Here is a 21,012-nt window from a genome sequence, read left to right as displayed (position 1 = left end):
CACATAGCCATTGACAGATATTCGAGCCACGGGGGAGGAATAGAGTAATTGTACCCAGCGTATGAATTTGGGGCCAAAAGCAAACCGTCTAAGGACTTCCGACAAATACTCCCATTCTACAGAGTCGAAGGCCTTGGCAGCATCCAAGGAAACCACCACAGCCCCCGACTCGGGCCAGTCCTCCATCTGCAGGTGACAAAACAGTCGCCTCAAATTTTGGAGGGTGGACTTGCCTGGCATAAATCCTGTCTGATCATCATGAATGATCGAGGTGATAACACTATTGAGTCTAAGTGCCAGAATTTTGGCCAAAATCTTGACATCAGTAGGTAGCAATGAGATTGGGCGGTAGGACTCCGGGGCCGTAGGGTCTTTACCCGGTTTGAGGATCACCACGATAATAGCTTCGGAAATAGAGGGAGGTAGACGAGCACCCTCCAGCAATGCATTAAAGAGAGTCAAAAGATAGGGGACAAAGTATGCACTTCAACCGGTATACCGTCGCTACCCGGGGCCTTTTTATTAAGGAAGGAGGCAATAGCAGCCTCAACCTCCTCTGGAGTGATATTAGCATCCAAAATATCTACAGATTGTTGGGACAGCTGCGGCAGGGCAATGTCTGAAAGATATTGCTGTAGTTGAGTGGGGGTATAGGTGACTTTAGAGGCATACAACGAAGAATAAAAGGACTGGAAAACCTGGGCTATTTCAGGAGTGGCATATACCATTTCACCCTGAGTATCACAGATCTGCTGAATGGAACCCCCAATTCTCTCTCCCCGAGCCAGAAAGGCCAAGTAACTACCCCCAGTGTCCGATTGTGAATAGAGGGTGTGCTGGGAGAAAAGTAATTTGCGCCTTGATTTATCAAGCAAGTGGTCAGACCAGGCTTTCCTGGCCAAATCCCATCTTGCCCAATCACCAAGGGTCCTAGTAGTGAGGTAAGCAGACTCGGATTGGGAACAGGTAAGCTCCAGGCGCACCTCCTCCTCCCTACTAGATTTCTTGACATTAGCTATTTGTCGTATGAAGGAGCCCCATAGTGAAGCTTTAAATGCGTCATGCTTAACCAGGTGATCAGAACAGGACGCATTATGAACTCCAAAATCACTCCACTCACTAATCAAGGCCTCGTGGTCAGTCAGCAAGGTCAACCAGAAGGGATTCAATTTCCAAAGTTTAGCCCCACAGGCAGGTACAGAATCCAGGACCACTAGCAAAGGTGAGTGATCCGAGATTCCCCTCTGAAGGTACTGGACATCCAGTATTCTAGCAGTGAGATCAGGGGAGACAAGGGCCAAATCTATTCTCGAGAACGAGTGAAAGCTGGCCGAGTGGCAGGAGTATTGGAGTTGTTTGGGGTGTCTCAACCTCCAAATATCCAGGAGTCCAAGCTCGGAAACCAACCTCGCAAACGGAGTGGGGGACGGGGAGGCAGAGGGTAGAGAAGGGGGAAGTTCAGCCCACCTATCTAAAACTTTATCTAAAACATTATTGAAGTCTCCGATGCAAAGGACCGGAGCTGAGGGAGAAGTAGCAAGAAACGACATTGCCTGCCTGAGTACTTCATTATTGTAGGGGGGAGGGACATAAACAGCAAGTATGTGCAAAAGTGTACGGTTAATATAGGCCCTAAGAAATACATACCTGCCATATTGGTCAATTTGGCTATGAACTAAATGGAAATTAACCGACTTCCGCACCAAAACTGAAACCCCCCTGGAGTTAGCAGAGAAGGTGGAATGATAGGAGAGACCCACCCAGGGCTTCCTGAGAGCCAAGGTTCTAGAACCAACTAAGTGCGTTTCGGAGAGGCATATGACATCTGCCCTATACTTTCTCACCTGAGATAAAACCAGAGCCCGCTTAATGCGGTCGTTCAGGCCCCCCACATTCCAGCCGAGTATGCGGAGTCCATCAACCCCTGCAGCCATGAGTATAAGAGAGAAAGGACAGAAGGAGAAAAGAAGCAAGGGGCAAATATGGAGAGGCAGGAGAAGAGGGAAATCCAAGGCAAGCAAGGCGCGCTAAAGAGAGGAACCCATAATGTAGAGGGGGAAGGAGCAAAGGGATCACTACGGCCCCCCGCCAGCACACAGGCAGAGCATACGGAGACCAGAAGGCATACATAGAAAAAATCATGGACACATTACAGTTCAAGAAAAAAAATAGCACAGTGACACATGGAGCAATACATATACAAAAAAAAAAGAACAAACCCAGAACATCTCAAACCCCCCCCTCCCTGCCTATCCATCCCAAACTAGACACGCCAGAATCCCGAAAAAACCCTAACCAAACTAAGGCTGAGAACCTATAACAACCCTAGGGAGTAGAGACAACTAATGCCTCTACAAAAAGGCTATATTCTAGCATTCAGCTCCTAGAAATAAAGATCATTCCCGCTACATGGTTAGGAGGAGTACAAAACCCAGCAGACACTGCGACCTCTGAGGGAGAAACAGTCCTTAAATAGGGAGCCGGGGTCTGCGCTCCAGCCAGGCCTCCGCCTCTTGAGGGGTATTGAAGAAGTGTGTGGAGCCATCATACACCACCCTTAAACGTGCCGGAAAAAACATGGCATATTGAATTTGATGGTCACGAAGCTTTCTTTTGACCTGAAGGAACTGCGTACGCGACTTCTGGACATCTACGGCAAAGTCCGGGTAAACAGAAATATCATGGTTGTCAAATTTCAAAGGACCCTGTGTGCGGGCCAGCCGCAGGACCGCATCCCGGTCCCTGTAATGTAGAAAACGGGCTATGAAAGTGCGTGCAGGTGCGCCCCGGGGAAGAGCCCTGGCAGGCAATCGGTGGGCCCTCTCCACAGAAAACTGAGGACCAAAGTCATCGCGTTGAAATAATCGGAGAAGCCATGTTTCGAGGAATGATTCTGGGGAGGAGCCCTCTGCTCTCTCCGGGAGGCCCACAAAACGAACGTGATTACGACGCAGTCTTCCTTCAATATCGGAAAGCTTCGCCTTAACTGCTGACATCTGGGTTGTGAGGTTGGAAACTGTATCTTTAAGAGGATTGGTGACGTCTTCTAGGTCGGAGATACGGTGCTCCGCCTCCCCCACCCGTTCACGAATCTTTTGCATGTCATGTCTGATTAAAGTGATATCCACCTGTACTTGGCCGATTTTATTCATGACTCTGTGCTCGGACGTGGATATGGCTAAGAGAATTTGCTGCGTCGACTGAGACGTGTCGTCTTCTCGAGGAGGTGACCCCGAGGGGGAAGGGGGGGATGGGGGAGCAGCACCCCGGGTGGGTTGGGAAGAGGATTGAGAGCCTCTAGCATATTTTTCAAGCTTAGCAGCAGCGGTAGCAGCTGCAGCACTGCCCCCAAGCACCATGATGGGACACGGGTGGAACACGGGTGCAGAAAGAGGACTCCCTCAGCAATGATATAGAACAAACAATACGTGCTCACCACAGGCTGTAAAATCCCCAGGCCTCCAGAGTCTCACGCAGGTGAATGAACCCAGGCAAGGAAAAGGAAATCTTTAGTGACAGTAGTCAGGCAGTATAATCAACAGCAGGCTTTTGAGTGGACCCTCCTGGAGAGTAGTGTAGATATGGAAGCGTCACCCAGCAGTGTAGGTAGAGCAGGATAGCTGGAGGTATCCAGGCAGCCCCGCAGGCAGAGTAGTGCAGACTGGGAGGCTCCGACCAGCAGTGCAGGGAGGCAGGGGACGTGAGGAGGGACGGTCCGTGCAGACAGATGCACCCCCGCGCCGTCAGTAATTATCACCGCCACACAGGGACATTCAGCCCGCCAGACGCAAGGTGGAAGGAGACAGGGGGACACACCGACCTCCGGTCCAGCAGAAAACAGCAGAGGGTGCGAGTGAAGGGAGCTCCGTCCCAGCGCGGCTCCGGCCTCCGCTGTTACTTCCCAAGATGGCGCCGGGCGGAAGGAGTGAGGCCGAGCGGTGTAGGCCGCGATTCGTCCAGCGGCTTCCCAGGGCAGAAACACAGTCCCGCAGACCCCTCAAAATGAGCAGGGTTAAAAGCCACAACGGGTGAGCCGGGTCAGTAGCAGCCACGAGCGGGGGAATCAGGATATAGAAAGCAGGATAGACGGAGCTCTAACTCCTAGCTTCTTACTCCATGCTCGGCCCAATGGGGCACAGCTTTACTGCTGTGCGTTACCTCAGTGAAGATCTGAAGTGTTCTGCCGCCTCTGAAGTCTTCTTTCTTCTCATACTCACCCGGCTTCTATCTTCCGGCTCTGTGAGGAGGATGGCGGCGCGGCTCCGGGACGAACTCCAGGGTGAGACCTGTGTTCCGACTCCCTCTGGAGCTAATGGTGTCCAGTAGCCTAAGAAGCAGAGCCTTGAAACTCACAGAAGTAGGTCTGCTTCTCTCTCCTCAGTCCCACGATGCAGGGAGCCTGTTGCCAGCAGGCTCCCTGAAAATAAAAAACCTAACAAAATACTTTCTTTCAGGAAACTCAGGAGAGCTCCCTGTAATGCACCCAGTCTCCTCTGGGCACAGTAGTAAACTGAGGTCTGGAGGAGGGGCATAGAGGGAGGAGCCAGTGCACACCCATACCTAAAGTCTTTCTTAAAGTGCCCATGTCTCCCGCGGAGCCCGTCTATCCCCATGGTCCTTACGGAGTCCCCAGCATCCTCTAGGACGTAAGAGAAAGTATCATATAATCTCAGAAAACTTCTAAATGCTGTACAAAATGTTTCTTAAACTAAAATGGACCAAATTGGTCATGAACAATCCTTCATAACCTTCATGATCCTTGTATATACGTTGTAATGCACACATATACACATTCTGTCCCCAAACCTGCACCATAATAATCTTCCACCCTTTTAAAAGTGATATTGCAGTACAAAGAATTCCCAAAACTGTTACTTCAAATGTGCCTGTCCCCATGCATGCCAAAGATTTACATGAACTTTTAAAATACTGCACCAGTCATAAAATGGCAAATACCTTTCTAAAAGGCTAATTATAAGCCTAAGGCCATCTGTGTATTACACAAATATTCCTAGCAATAACCCAATATAGTAACATAATATGGGCAAAATAGTATTCAGTCATTATGTTGACACTCAGATTGTCGACATGGGCATGTTGATATTGTGATTGTCGACAGTATATGTCAGTGTTATGTTTAGGCCACAGTTAGGGCTTAAATACTGTAAAAATGCTTTGCAGACATGACAGCTGTCGATATAATGCCCAGGTCAATATTGTACATGTCAACATAACGCAGATGTCAAAAACGATGTGTAGCTGGTTGATCCGATGGGCGACGGGAGCCTGCATCGGCAAGTGTGTACACACTTGCACGACGCAGGGGATAACAGAGCAATGTACCATGCCATGCTGCATTTGGCAGCATAGCATCGTACACAATATCTTCTGAATGCCTGTGCAGCACAGCCCACCGCATATCAACCAAGGAGGTAGGCAATATGCGGTGGGTATCATACACAATATTTTCTGTTTGCCCATGCAGCACAGCCCCCCGCATGCAACCATGGAAGCAGGCAAATTGCAGGTACACATTGAACAATCTCGCCGATATGTCGTTCCGATTTGGCCGGAAATTACATACGGGTCTAAGATCGTTCTGGTGTGTACCAACACTTACATTTCTAAGGTAAGGGAACTCTGTACTATTTAGCAAATACTGTAGTACGTCTTATGTAACATTCAAGAAAACCGTAAACTTACCAATTGATGCAGTTCTGCCCCCAAACTGTGCAGATTCTGTAGTATTCATATTGCTTGGTGCTCTAGAATAATAAAGAACGGGCAGAGTGACAAACTTCAGAACATAGGCCCTCATTCCGAGTTGTTCGCTCGGTAAAAATCTTCGCATCGCAGCGATTTTCCGCTTAATGCGCATGCGCAATGTCCGCACTGCGACTGCGCCAAGTAAATTTGCTATGCACTTAGTAATTTTACTCACGGCTTTTTCATCGGTCTGGCGATCGTAATGTGATTGACAGGAAATGGGTGTTTCTGGGCGGAAACAGGCCGTTTTATGGGCGTGTGGGAAAAAACGCTACCGTTTCCGGAAAAAACGCAGGAGTGGCCGGAGAAACGGAGGAGTGTCTGGGCGAACGCTGGGAGTGTTTGTGACGTCAAACCAGGAACGACAAGCACTGAACTGATCGCAGATGCCGAGTAAGTCTGAAGCTACTCAGAAACTGCTACGAGGTGTGTAATCGCAATATTGCGATTACATCGTTCGCAATTTTACTATGCTAAGATTCACTCCCAGTAGGCGTAGGCTTAGCGTGTGCAAAGCTGCTAAAAACGGCTTGCGAGCGAACAACTCGGAATGACCCCCATAGGCCCTCATTCCGAGTTGTTCGCTCACTAGCTGCTTTTAGCAGCATTGCACACGCTAGGCTGCCGCCCTCTGGGAGTGTATCTTAGCTTAGCAGAATAACGAACGAAAAATTAGCAAAACTGCTACTAAATAATTCTTAGCAGCTTCTGAGTAGCTCCGGACCTACTCACAGATTGCGATCAGCTCAGTCCGTTTAGTTCCTGGTTTGACGTCACAAACACGCCACTCCCCCGTTTCTCCAGGCACTCCCGCGTTTTTACCTGACATGCCTGCGTTTTTTTGCAAACGCAGGGAAAACGCTGAGTTACCACCCAGAAACGCCTCTTTCCTGTCAATCATTTACCAAACAGCAGTGAGACTGAAAAGCGCCGCAGAATCCTCAGCAAATCTGCTAAGTTTTTAGTTAAATAACTAAGCGCATGCGCCCTGCGTGCCTTGCGCATGCGCAGTTTGCAACAAATCGCAGCATAGCAAAATTCGTCAACGAGCGAACAACTCGGAATGACACCCATAGTGTAAAAAGGAAGCATATACAGCGTATTATTGTGAACTTCTAGCTAACAATTGCAGTAATGTATTCTGTGCTTGAATGTATAAGTATGCTGAAATGTATATCTCCTCCTAACTATGGAGAGATGAGAGCTGGGACACAGGGCACGGCCACTCACTCATTTAAAACACAGAGGTGTCCCTCTTGGGTCAGTGGTGTGGATTGGGTTTGTCCTAAATCAGTTGGGAGGTTTGTAAATGCGTGTAGGGGATACGTTCAGCATGCTGACGGTTGGGATGCCAACAGTCGGAGTCCCGACATGCAGCCAAAATACTGACGCTGGAATCCCGAACGTAAGTATAGGGCAGTATGGATGGTGTAATGGTTAGCATTACTGCCACACAGCACTGAGGTCATGGGTTCGATTCCGACTATGGCCCTAACTGTGTGGAGTTTGTATATTCTCCCCGTACTTGCGTGGGTTTCCTCCGGGTACTCCGGATTCCTCCCACAATCCAAAAATATACTGGTAGGTTAATTGGATCCCAACAAAATTAACCCTAGTGTGAATGTGTGTACATGTGGTAGGGAATATAGATTGTAAGCTCCACTGGGGCAGGGACTGATGTGAATGGCCAATTATTCTCTGTAAAGCGCTGCAGAATATATGTGTTTGGGGGGGGGGGGGGGGGGGGAGTGTTTAGGTGGGGAGGGTCAGGCTGCGGACGAGGGAGGGTTAGGTTCAGGCTGTGGGAGGGGTAGGTTAGAGTTAGGCATCACAGGGGAGGATTAGGTTGCTGGAAGGGGGAGGGGTAGGGTTTGGGGCAGTGCTTAAAGTGGTCCTAGAGAGGTTGTGGAACTCACTCCCCCTCCCCACGGCGCGGCCCAAAAAGGGGGAGTGGTCTCAAAAAGAAAGGGGCGTGGTCACACAATAGTAATAATGCCCACAGTAGTAGCACCCCTAATACACATAATGCCCATAGTAGTAGCACCCCGTAATACACAATGCCCACAGCAGTAGCGCCCCTTATACAATGCCCACAGTAGTAGTGCTCCTTATGCAATGTCCACTGTACTGGTAGTGCCCCTTATATAGAGCCCATAGTAGTGGTGCCCCTTATGCAATGCCCCCAGTAGTAGTGCCCCTTATGTCCCCAGGAGTGATGTCCCTTATGCAGTGCCCCCTTTACAATGCCCTCATTAGTAGAGCCCCCATTAGTAATGCTCTTAATGCTAATGCCCCTGTGTAGTATTGCCCGCAGTAGTAATGCCCCCAGTCGTTTAGCCCCAGTAGTTATGCCCCCAATAGTTTTGCCCCCAGTGGTAATGCCCCTGCAGTTAAGACCCCAGTAGTTTACCCCCTTTAGTTTAGTCTCACAGTGGTAATGCCCCCAGTAGTTTAGCCCCTGTAGTTTAGTCCTCATGTAGTTTGCCCCATGTAGTTTAGTGCCCAGTGGTAATGCCTTCTGTAGTTTAGCCCCTGGAGTTATGCCCCCAGTAGTAATGCCCCCAATAGTTTAGCCCTATGTAGTTTGCCCCCAAGTAGTAATGCCCCCAGTACTTTAGCCCCTGTAGTTATACCCCCAGTAGTTTAACCCCTGTAGTTTTGCCCCCCTGTAGTAATGCCCCCAGTAGTAATGTGCCCCAGTAGTAATGCCCCTAGTAGTAATGCACCCCTGTAGTTTGCCCTCAGTAGTTAGACCCCTTGTAGTTTGCCCCCAGTAGCTTGCCCCCTTGTATTTAGCCCCCCAGTAGCTTGCCCCCTTGTAGTTTTCCTTCAGTAGCTTGTCCCCTTGTAGTTTTCCCTCAGTAGCTTGCCCCCTTGTAGTTAGCCCCCAGTAGCTTGCCCCCTTGTTGTTAGCCCCCTTGTAGCTTGCCCCCACAAAACACCATACTCACCAAGCTCCGCTCCCGCGTCCGACTGTTGTGGTCCTTCCGGCCTCCGCTCCTGAGCACTATGAGAGAGATGTTACGACGTCTCTCCCATAGCGCACACTGACAGAGCCGTAAGCCGGAGCTCAGTAGTGAGCTCCTGCCTCTGGCTGCCGCTGTGGAGAGAGAGCCGGGCGCCCGCTGGTAACACAATCTCAGCGGGCGCCCGGCATCTCCCTGCGGCAGCACACAGCGGGTTAGGTGAGGCAGAACTGCGTTCTGTCTCCAAGTGGAACTGATGTAACGCAGTTCCGCCCGTTCCGGCTCACTTTAACCCCTGGTTAGGGGGGCTGGTGGGTAAGGTAAGTATACTTACCTCACCCCTGTAGGGATCTCCTCCATCGGAATACTGCTGACGGTCATATGACCACCGGCATTCCAACAGCCAGTGAATGGTATCGGCACACTTGTGTGTAGCAATAAGATGTGATACCAGAAGTGTGAGATTTTCTTTTTAACTTAGGGATGAACTATACATAGGGCCTCATATTGCGATACCAGAAGAACTACGCATGACTCTTTTTGCGCGCGTGTGCGCCAATCTTGCATCGCCACATGACGTGCCTCCTAAGCCCAGCCTATCAGGCTGCGGGGAGAGGGTAGTATTCCTGAAAATGGCGGTGTGCCGCTTTTCTGGGAGCACCAAGGACAGTTTCTGCTCTTTCCACTAACTCCCAGCCATTCTTAATAAATCTGAGCTGGACATAAGATTTTCATCATCTTTAACACAGCCTTAAGGTGCATACACATGGGGGGTAATTCCAAGTTGATCGCAGCAGGATTTTTGTTAGCAATTGGGCAAAACATGTGCACTGCAGGGGAGGCAGATATAACATGTGCAGAAAGAGTTAGATTTGGGTGGGTTATTTTATTTCTGTGCAGGGTAAATACTGGCTGCTTTATTTTTACACTGCAAATTAGATTGCAGATTGAACACACCCCACCCAAATCTAACTCTCTCTGCACATGTTATATCTGCTTCCCCTGCAGTGCACATGGTTTTGCCCAATTGCTAACAAAAATCCTGCTGCGATCAACTTGGAATTACCCCCATGGTGAGATATTGGGCCTAGGGGGTAATTCCAAGTTGATCGCAGCAGGAAATTTTTTAGCAGTTGGGCAAATCGATGTGCACTGCAGGGAAGGCAGATTTAACATGTGCAGAGAGAGTTAGATTTGGGTGTGGTGATTTCAATCTGCAATCTATTTTGCAGTGTAAAAATAAAGCAGCCAGTATTTACCCTGCACAGAAATAAAATAACCCACCCAAATCTAACTCTTTCTGCACGTTATATCTGCCTCCCCTGCAGTGCACATGGTTTTGCCAAATTGCTAACAAAAATCCTGCTGCGATCAACTTGGAATTACCCCCCATGTCTATGCACCTTAAGGCTGTGTTAAAAGATGATGAAAATCTTATGTCCAGCTCAGATTTATTAAGAATGGCTGGGAGTTAGTGGAAAGAGCAGAAACTGTCCTTGGTGCTCCCAGAAAAGCGGCACACCGCCATTTTCAGGAATACTACCCTCTCCCCGCAGCCTGATAGGCCTCCCCTGCAGTGCACATGGTTTTGCCCAACTGCTAAAAAATTTCCTGCTGCGATCAACTTGGAATTACCCCCCTAATTCAGAATTGATCGTAGCAGCAAATTTGTTAACTAATAGGCAAAACCATGTGCACTGCAGAAGTTGCAGATATAACATGTGCAGAGAGAGTTAGATTTGGGTGGGGTTTATTCAACTGAAATCTAAATTGCAGCGTAAAAATAAAGCAGCCAGTATTTACCCTGCACAGAAACAAAATAACCCACCCAAATTTAACTCTCTCTGCACATGTAATTATTGTACCCCCACCCCCCCACCATGCAGTGCACATAGTTTTGCCCATCTGCTAACAAATTTGCTGCTACGATTTACCTTGAACGCCCCAAGAGCCCAGAAGCACCGATATTGTCTATAAACACGATGTGCCATTGGCTATGTTCGAGAGTCAAAATTGTCTTGCCTGCACAGTCTATTTTTTCTTGCGATACCGATTCTGCGGGAGCTGTGTCCACACAATGCGATTTTCAGTAACTTTCCTTGCGTTTTTGACTATATAGTCAAAATTGTAAGGTTACATCGCACTGTGTGTATGTGCCTATACAAGTACTTTCCCAAGAACTTGTGAAGCACATATAGAGCAGATCTGGGATAGGTGGTGATTTATAGGATGGCCAATCCCGGGATCGGCGGGATCCCGGGATTTAGGCCAAAAATAGGCTGGGATTCAATCCAATCCCGGGGATTGCGGGATCAGACGGCCCATTAATGACGGTCAGCATTGAGCGTCCTGAGTACGCTCAACGCTGCCAGGCCCCCTCCTCCTGGCTCCACCTGCGCAGCGTGACCTCTGACTCCAGTTTGTACCCCTGGGACACTATTTCTAGAATCCACGGGTCTAGGGCCGATGTACTGAATGCTCTTTGCCAATTTTGGGTCTAATCTGGTATCACTATAGTCGACACTGGAGTCAGTGTCTGTGTCGGTATCTGTGTCTGCTAACTGAGCAAACGAATGTTTATGTGACCCCGAGGGGGTCTGTACTTGTGATAACACATCCTCCACAGATTTTTTCCATACCTGGTTCTGAGACTCAGATTTATTTAATCTCTTAATAATAAGAGCCACATTAGCATTCAAAGCATTCAACACATTTACCCAGTCAGGAGTCGGCGGTGCCGACAGGGTCACTCCCACAGCCGTTTCTGCCCCCAACACAGTCTCCTCCTGGGAAGAGCACTCCGCCTCAGACATGCCGACACAAAGTTGTACCGACACCCACAGACACACTGGGCCAAAAGGGGGACAGACCCACAGTAAAGCCTGTCAGAGGAACACAGAGGGAGTTTGCCAGCTCACAACCCAGCGCCTGTCCCGGTTCTGAAACCTTAATATATAATGCATCAGACCCTGCAGCGCTTTATAATCACTTAAGTTAGCATCAAATTTGCTGTGCCCCCTCCCCCGTTTTGCACCCTGTTACTTGTAAAAAGCAGTGGTGAGGAAGGACCAGCGTCTCTGCAGCTCTGGAGAGAAAATGGCGCTGATGAGAGCTGTGAGGGCTAAGCCCCGCCCCCTTCATGGCGCACTTCAGCCCGCTTTTTTTTAAAACAAATAATGCTGGCGGGGGTACGAATTTAGTGCCAAGGCACTTCAATTTCACTCTGCCAGCCTGAAAAGAGGTTTCTAATGCTGCCCAGGGCGCCCCCCCCCCGCAATGCCGCTGTGTATGGGAGCATGGCGCGCAGCGCGATCGCTGTGCGGTACCTCAGAAGCCATCACTGAAGTCTTCTATCTTCTTCTACTCACCTGTCTTCTGGCTCTGCAAGGGGGGGTGACGGCGGCCTCTGGGAGTGAACCCCTGGGCGTACCTAGTGTTCCAAACCCTCAGGAGCTAATGGTGTCCTGTAGCCAAGAAGCAGAGCCTTTAAACTCCCTAGAAGTAGGGGCCGGCATCGTTCATCGCTGGTGCCGCCATACTGAAAGATATGAACGGTATCTCGTTCATTAATGAACGAGATCGTTCATATCTTTCACTCATATCGCCCAGTGTGTAGGGCCTATTAGAATGGGCTCAGCATATAATTCTGGACAATGCATTGTGGGGGTAATTCAGACCTGATCGTAGCAGCAATTTTGTTAGTAGTTGGGCAAAACCATGTGCACTGCAGGTGTGGCAGACATAACATTTGCAGCGAGTTAGATTTGGGTGGGTTATATTATTTCTGTGCAGGGTAAATACTGGCTGCTTTATTTTTACACTGCAATTTAGATTTCAGATTGAACACACTCCACCCAAATCTAACTCTCTCTGCACATGTTATATCTGCCCCCCCCCCCCCTGCAGTGCACATGGTTTTGCCCAACTGCTAACAAATTAGCTGCTACGATCAAGTCTGAATTACTGTTGGCAAAGGAGGTCATTCCAAGTTGATTGCTAGCTGCTTTCGTTCGTAGCGCAGTGATTAGGTAAAAAAGAGGCACTTCTGCGTATGCGTCGCAGTGTGCACGCGCGACGTACTTTCACAAAAGCCGATGCAATTTTACACAAGGTCTAGCTACGCTTTTCAGTCGCACTGCTGGCCGCAGAGCGATTGACAGGAAGTGGGTGTTTCTGGGTGGTAACTGATCGTTTTCGGGGAGTGTGTGTAAAAATAAGAATTTGCTTACCGATAATTCTATTTCTCGTAGTCCGTAGTGGATGCTGGGAACTCCGTAAGGACCATGGGGAATAGCGGCTCCGCAGGAGACTGGGCACAAATAGAAAGCTTTAGTACTACCTGGTGTGCACTGGCTCCTCCCCCCATGACCCTCCTCCAAGCCTCAGTTAGGATACTGTGCCCGGACGAGCGTACACAATAAGGAAGGATTTTGAATCCCGGGTAAGACTCATACCAGCCACACCAATCACACCGTATAACTTGTGATCTGAACCCAGTCAACAGTATGATAACAGAGGAGCCTCTAGAAAAGATGGCTCACTACAACAATAACCCGATTTAGTTAACAATAACTATGTACAAGTATTGCAGACAATCCGCACTTGGGATGGGCGCCCAGCATCCACTACGGACTACGAGAAATAGAATTATCGGTAAGCAAATTCTTATTTTCTCTGACGTCCTAGTGGATGCTGGGAACTCCGTAAGGACCATGGGGATTATACCAAAGCTCCCAAACGGGCGGGAGAGTGCGGATGACTCTGCAGCACCGAATGAGAGAACTCCAGGTCCTCCTCAGCCAGGGTATCAAATTTGTAGAATTTAGCAAACGTGTTTGCCCCTGACCAAGTAGCTGCTCGGCAAAGTTGTAAAGCCGAGACCCCTCGGGCAGCCGCCCAAGATGAGCCCACTTTCCTTGTGGAATGGGCTTTTACAGATTTAGGCTGTGGCAGGCCTGCCACAGAATGAGCAAGCTGAATTGTACTACAAATCCAACGAGCAATAGTCTGCTTAGAAGCAGGAGCACCCAGCTTGTTGGGTGCATACAGGATAAACAGCGAGTCAGATGTTCTGACTCCAGCAGTCCTGGAAACATATATTTTCAGGGCCCTGACTACGTCCAGCAACTTGGAGTCCTCCAAGTCCCTAGTAGCCGCAGGTACCACAATAGGCTGGTTCAGGTGAAACGCTGAAACCACCTTAGGGAGAAATTGAGGACGAGTCCTCAATTCTGCCCTATCCGTATGAAAAATTAGGTAAGGGCTTTTATAGGATAAAGCCGCCAATTCTGACACGCGCCTGGCTGACGCCAGGGCCAACAGCATTACCACTTTCCATGTGAGATATTTTAAGTCCACAGTGGTGAGTGGTTCAAACCAATGTGATTTTAGGAACCCCAAAACCACATTGAGATCCCAAGGTGCCACTGGAGGCACAAAAGGAGGCTGTATATGCAGCACCCCTTTGACAAACGTCTGAACTTCAGGAACTGAAGCCAGTTCTTTTTGGAAGAAGATCGACAGGGCCGAAATTTGAACCTTAATGGACCCTAATTTTAGGCCCATAGACAGTCCTGTTTGCAGGAAATGCAGGAACCGACCCAGTTGAAATTCCTCTGTAGGGGCCTTCCTGGCCTCGCACCACGCAACATATTTACGCCAAATACGGTGATAATGCTGCACGGTTACATCCTTCCTGGCTTTGATCAGGGTAGGGATGACTTCATCCGGAATGCCTTTTTCCTTCAGGATCCGGCGTTCAACCGCCATGCCGTCAAACGCAGCCGCGGTAAGTCTTGAAACAGACAGGGTCCCTGCTGGAGCAGGTCCCTTCGTAGAGGTAGAGGCCACGGGTCCTCCGTGAGCATCTCTTGAAGTTCCGGGTACCAAGTCCTTCTTGGCCAATCCGGAGCCACGAGTATAGTCCTTACTCCTCTCCTTCTTATGATTCTCAGTACCTTGGGTATGAGAGGCAGAGGAGGGAACACATACACTGACTGGTACACCCATGGTGTTACCAGAGCGTCCACAGCTATTGCCTGAGGGTCCCGTGACCTGGCGCAATACCTGTCTAGTTTTTTGTTGAGGCGGGACGCCATCATGTCCACCTTTGGTTTTTGCCAACGGTTCACAATCATGTGGAAGACTTCTGGGTGAAGTCCCCACTCTCCCGGGTGGAGGTCGTGCCTGCTGAGGAAGTCTGCTTCCCAGTTGTCCACTCCCGGAATGAACACTGCTGACAGTGCTATCACATGATTTTCCGCCCAGCGAAGAATCCTTGCAACTTCTGCCATTGCCCTCCTGCTTCTTGTGCCGCCCTGTCTGTTTACGTGGGCGACTGCCGTGATGTTGTCTGACTGAATCAGCACCGGCTGACCTTGAAGCAGAGGTCGTGCTAGGCTTAGAGCATTGTAGATGGCCCTTAGCTCCAGGATATTTATGTGAAGTGATGTCTCCAGGCTTGACCACAAGCCCTGGAAATTTCTTCCTTGTGTGACTGCTCCCCAGCCTCTCAGGCTGGCATCCGTGGTCACCAGGACCCAGTCCTGAATGCCGAATCTGCGGCCCTCTAGAAGATGAGCACTCTGCAACCACCACAGAAGAGATACCCTTGTCCTTGGGGACAGGGTTATCCGCTGATGCATCTGAAGATGCGATCCGGACCATTTGTCCAGCAGATCCCACTGGAACGTTCTTGCGTGGAATCTGCCGAATGGAATCGCTTCGTAGGAAGCTACCATCTTTCCCAGGACTCTTGTGCATTGATGCACTGAGACTTGCCCTGGTTTCAGGAGGTTTCTGACTAGGTCGGATAACTCCCTGGCTTTTTCCTCCGGAAGGAACACCTTTTTCTGGACTGTGTCCAGAATCATCCCTAGGAACAGAAGACGTGTCGTCGGAATCAGCTGCGATTTTGGGATATTTAGAATCCAGCCGTGCTGCCGTAGCACTACCTGAGATAGTGCTACTCCGACTACTAACTGTTCTCTGGATCTTGCCCTTATCAGGAGATCGTCCAAGTAAGGGATAATTAAAACGCCTTTTCTTCGAAGAAGAATCATCATTTCGGCCATTACCTTGGTAAAGACCCGGGGTGCCGTGGATAATCCAAACGGCAGCGTCTGAAACTGATAGTGACAGTTTTGTACTACAAACCTGAGGTACCCTTGATGAGAAGGGTAAATGGGGACATGGAGGTAGGCATCTTTGATGTCCAGAGACACCATAAAGTCCCCCTCTTCCAGGTTCGCGATCACTGCTCTAAATGACTCCATCTTGAACTTGAACCTTTGTATGTAAGTGTTCAAGGATTTCAGATTTAAAATAGGTCTTACCGAGCCATCCGGCTTCGGTACCACAAACAGCGTTGAATAATACCCCTTCCCTTGTTGCAGGAGGGGTACCTTGATTATCACCTGCTGGGAATACAGCTTGTGAACTGCCTCCAATACTGCCTCCCTGTCGGAGGGAGACGTTGGTAAAGCAGACTTCAGGAACCGGCGAGGGGGAGACGTCTCGAACTCCAATTTGTACCCCTGAGATACTACTTGAAGGATCCAGGGGTCCACTTGCGAGTGAGCCCACTGCGCGCTGAAATTCTTGAGACGGGCCCCCACCGTGCCTGAGTCCGCTTGTAAGGCCCCAGCGTCATGCTGAGGACTTGGCAGAAGCGGGGGAGGGCTTTTGTTCCTGGGAATTGGCTGTCTGTTGCAGTCTTTTTCCCCTTCCTCTGCCCCGGGGCAGGAAAGAGGAACCTTTTGTCCGCTTGCCCTTATGGGGACGAAAGGACTGAGCCGGATAAGATGGCGTCTTTTTATGTTGAGAGGCGACCTGGGGTAAAAATGTGGATTTCCAAGCAGTTGCCGTGGCCACCAGGTCCGATAGTCCGACCCCAAATAACTCCTCCCCTTTATAAGGCAATATTTCCATATGCCGTTTAGAGTCCGCATCACCTGACCACTGTCGCGTCCATAATCCTCTTCTGGCAGAAATGGACAGCGCACTCACTCTTGATGCCAGAGTGGAAATATCCCTCTGTGCATCTCGCATATATAGAAATGCATCTTTTAAATGCTCTATAGTCAACAATATACTGTCCCTATCCAGGGTATCAATATTTTCAGTCAGGGAATCCGACCAAGCCACCCCAGCGCTGCACATCCAGGCTGAGGCGATTGCTGGTCGCAGTATAACACCAGTATGTGTGTATATACTTTTTAGGATATTCTCCAGTTTTCTGTCACCTGGTTCCTTGAGGGCGGCCGTATCAGGAGACGGTAACGCCACTTGTTTTGATAAGCGTGTGAGCGCTTTATCCACTCTAGGGGGTGTTTCCCAACGCGCCCTAACCTCTGGCGGGAAAGGGTATAATGCCAATAACTTTTTAGAAATTATCAGTTTTTTTATCGGGGGAAACCCACGCTGCATCACACACCTCATTTAATTCGTCTGATTCAGGAAAAACTACAGGTAGTTTTTTCACACCCCACATAATACCCTTTTTAGTGGTACTTGCAGTATCAGAAATGTTTAACACCTCTCTCATTGCCGTGATCATGTAACGTGTGGCCCTACTGGAAGTCACGTTTGTCTCCTCACCGTCGACACTGGAGTCAGTATCCGTGTCGACGTCAGTATCCACCACCTGAGGTAACGGCCTTTTTAGAGCCCCTGATGGTTTCTGAGACGCCTGGACAGGGACTAGCTGATTAGTCGGCTGTCTCATGTCATCAACTGTCTTTTGTAAGGAGCTGACACTGTCACGTAAATCCTTCCATAAAGCCATCCACTCAGGTGTCGACTCCCTAGGGGGTGACATCTCTATTATAGGCAATTGCTCCGCCTCCACATCATTTTCCTCCTCATACATGTCGACACAAACGTACCGACACACAGCACACGCACAGGGAATGCTCTGATAGAGGACAGGACCCCACTAGCCCTTTGGGGAGACAGAGGGAGAGTATGCCAGCACACACCAGAGCGCTATATATAGATATAGGGACAACCTTATATAAGTGTTTCTCCCTTATAGCTGCTGTATTGTTAATAACCCGCCAATTAGTGCCCCCCTCTCTTTTTTACCCTGTTTCTGTAGTGCAGGACTGCAGGGCAGAGTCAGGGAGATGTCCTTCCAGCGGAGCTGTGAGGGAAAATGGCGCCTGTGTGCTGATGAGATAGGCTCCGCCCCCTTCTCGGCGGCCTTTCTCCCGCTTTTTGTGAAAATCTGGCAGGGGTTAAAATTCATCCATATAGCCCAGGGGCTATATGTGATGTATTTTTAGCCAGCCAAGGTGTTTCTATTGCTGCTCAGGGCGCCCCCCCCTAGCGCCCTACACCCTCAGTGACCGGAGTGTGAAGTGTGCTGAGAAGCAATGGCGCACAGCTGCAGTGCTGTGCGCTACCTTGTGGAAGACAGGATGTCTTCTGCCGCCGATTTGCCGGACTCTTCTTGCTTCTGGCTCTGTAAGGGGGCCGGCGGCGCGGCTCTGGGACCGAGCTCCAAGGCTGGGCCTGTGATCGGTCCCTCTGGAGCTAATGGTGTCCAGTAGCCTAAGAAGCCCAATCCACTCTGCACGCAGGTGAGTTCGCTTCTTCTCCCCTTAGTCCCTCGATGCAGTGAGCCTGTTGCCAGCAGGTCTCACTGAAAATAAAAAACCTAAACTAAAACTTTCACTAAGAAGCTCAGGAGAGCCCCTAGTGTGCACCCTTCTCGTTCGGGCACAAAAATCTAACTGAGGCTTGGAGGAGGGTCATGGGGGGAGGAGCCAGTGCACACCAGGTAGTACTAAAGCTTTCTATTTGTGCCCAGTCTGCTGCGGAGCCGCTATTCCCCATGGTCCTTACGGAGTTCCCAGCATCCACTAGGACGTCAGAGAAAAGGCAGACGTGTCGGATAAAAACGCAGGAATGGCTGGGGAAACGTAGGCATGGCTGGCCGAACGCAGGGCGTGTTTGTGACGTCAAAACAGGAACTAAACAGTCTGAAGTGATCGCTAGCTAGGAGTAAGTCTCGAGCTACTCAGAAACTGCACAATCTATTTTTGTAGCAGCGCTGCGATCCTTTCGGTCGCACTTCTGCTAAGCTAAGATACACTCCAAGAGGGCGGCGGCTTAGCGTCTGCACTGCTGCTAAAAGCAGCTAGCGAGCGAACAACTCGGAATGAGGGACAAAGACTGGCTACTACTGTTAGCAACCATTTAAGCTTGCCACTGGTGGACAAAGGTTTTTGTCATCAATGGCAAATAGCTGATGGTTCTCCGCCATCGATGGCTTTCATTTCATTTTTTCCAGTGCAGGGGACACAGCACTTAGCCCTGCCCCCTTCCCTGATTGGCCTGCGTGTCACACATCGTAGAAGGTTCAAAACATCCAAGGTTTCCCATCAATGGTTGCGCACCATCTATGCCATCAGATAGCACCATCAATGGTTAACGCTTCACTGCCCATCCCTACTGTCGCCAGTCATTTCTTATTTTGAATATACAATCAGAGCATTTCTCACTTTCCAGTTATTTTCCATGATCCCACATACTACTCCGTTGCAATAATCTTGGCTAACCTATTTATTATCTGTAAAAATAAGAATTTACTTACCGATAATTCTATTTCTCGTAGTCCGTAGTGGATGCTGGGAACTCCGTAAGGACCATGGGGAATAGCGGCTCCGCAGGAGACTGGGCACAAATAGAAAGCTTTAGTACTAACTGGTGTGCACTGGCTCCTCCCCCCATGACCCTCCTCCAAGCCTCAGTTAGGATACTGTGCCCGGACGAGCGTACACAATAAGGAAGGATTTTGAATCCCGGGTAAGACTCATACCAGCCACACCAATCACACCGTACAATTAGTGATCTGAACCCAGTTAACAGTATGATAACAGAGGAGCCTCTAGAAAAGATGGCTCACTACAACAATAACCCGATTTAGTTAACAATAACTATGTACAAGTATTGCAGACAATCCGCACTTGGGATGGGCGCCCAGCATCCACTACGGACTACGAGAAAATTATCGGTAAGTAAATTCTTATTTTCTCTGACGTCCTAGTGGATGCTGGGAACTCCGTAAGGACCATGGGGATTATACCAAAGCTTCCAAACGGGCGGGAGAGTGCGGATGACTCTGCAGCACCGAATGAGAGAACTCCAGGTCCTCCTCAGCCAGGGTATCAAATTTGTAGAATTTAGCAAACGTGTTTGCCCCTGACCAAGTAGCTGCTCGGCAAAGTTGTAAAGCCGAGACCCCTCGGGCAGCCGCCCAAGATGAGCCCACTTTCCTTGTGGAATGGGCTTTTACAGATTTAGGCTGTGGCAGGCCTGCCACAGAATGAGCAAGCTGAATTGTACTACAAATCCAACGAGCAATAGTCTGCTTAGAAGCAGGAGCACCCAGCTTGTTGGGTGCATACAGGATAAACAGCGAGTCAGATTTTCTGACTCCAGCCGTCCTGGAAACATATATTTTCAGGGCCCTGACTACGTCCAGCAACTTGGAGTCCTCCAAGTCCCTAGTAGCCGCAGGTACCACAATAGGCTGGTTCAGGTGAAACGCTGAAACCACCTTAGGGAGAAATTGATGACGAGTCCTCAATTCTGCCCTATCCGTATGAAAAATTAGGTAAGGGCTTTTATAGGATAAAGCCGCCAATTCTGACACGCGCCTGGCTGACGCCAGGGCCAACAGCATTACCACTTTCCATGTGAGATATTTTAAGTCCACAGTGGTGAGTGGTTCAAACCAATGTGATTTTAGGAACCCCAAAACCACATTGAGATCCCAAGGTGCCACTGGAGGCACAAAAGGAGGCTGTATATGCAGCACCCCTTTGACAAACGTCTGAACTTCAGGAACTGAAGCCAGTTCTTTTTGGAAGAAGATCGACAGGGCCGAAATTTGAACCTTAATGGACCCTAATTTTAGGCCCATAGACAGTCCTGTTTGCAGGAAATGCAGGAACCGACCCAGTTGAAATTCCTCTGTAGGGGCCTTCCTGGCCTCGCACCACGCAACATATTTACGCCAAATACGGTGATAATGCTGCACGGTTACATCCTTCCTGGCTTTGATCAGGGTAGGGATGACTTCATCCGGAATGCCTTTTTCCTTCAGGATCCGGCGTTCAACCGCCATGCCGTCAAACGCAGCCGCGGTAAGTCTTGAAACAGACAGGGTCCCTGCTGGAGCAGGTCCCTTCGTAGAGGTAGAGGCCACGGGTCCTCCGTGAGCATCTCTTGAAGTTCCGGGTACCAAGTCCTTCTTGGCCAATCCGGAGCCACG

At 49.5% G+C, this 21,012-nt stretch overlaps 1 protein-coding gene across 8 annotated transcripts in view; it reads right to left on the bottom strand.

Moving 5' to 3' along the window:
* Positions 1-21,012, bottom strand: part of TERB1 (telomere repeat binding bouquet formation protein 1) — a 569,128-nt gene that overhangs the window by 513,611 nt on the left and 34,505 nt on the right. For all 8 annotated transcript variants that reach the window (XR_010189500.1, XM_063945551.1, XM_063945548.1 and 5 more), the window contains exon 2: positions 5,704-5,765. Coding sequence is in view for 7 of the 8 variants with exons in the window: in XM_063945551.1 (XP_063801621.1) it covers positions 5,704-5,752 (49 nt within the window). In the remaining variant the exon portion in view is untranslated. The remainder of the gene's footprint in view (positions 1-5,703; positions 5,766-21,012) is intronic.

The sequence above is a fragment of the Pseudophryne corroboree genome, chromosome 11 (assembly GCF_028390025.1).
Source record: "Pseudophryne corroboree isolate aPseCor3 chromosome 11, aPseCor3.hap2, whole genome shotgun sequence".
NCBI lineage: Eukaryota > Metazoa > Chordata > Amphibia > Anura > Myobatrachidae > Pseudophryne > Pseudophryne corroboree.
Note: the sequence above shows the minus strand (reverse complement) of the source record. Positions and strands in the feature narration are given on the sequence as shown.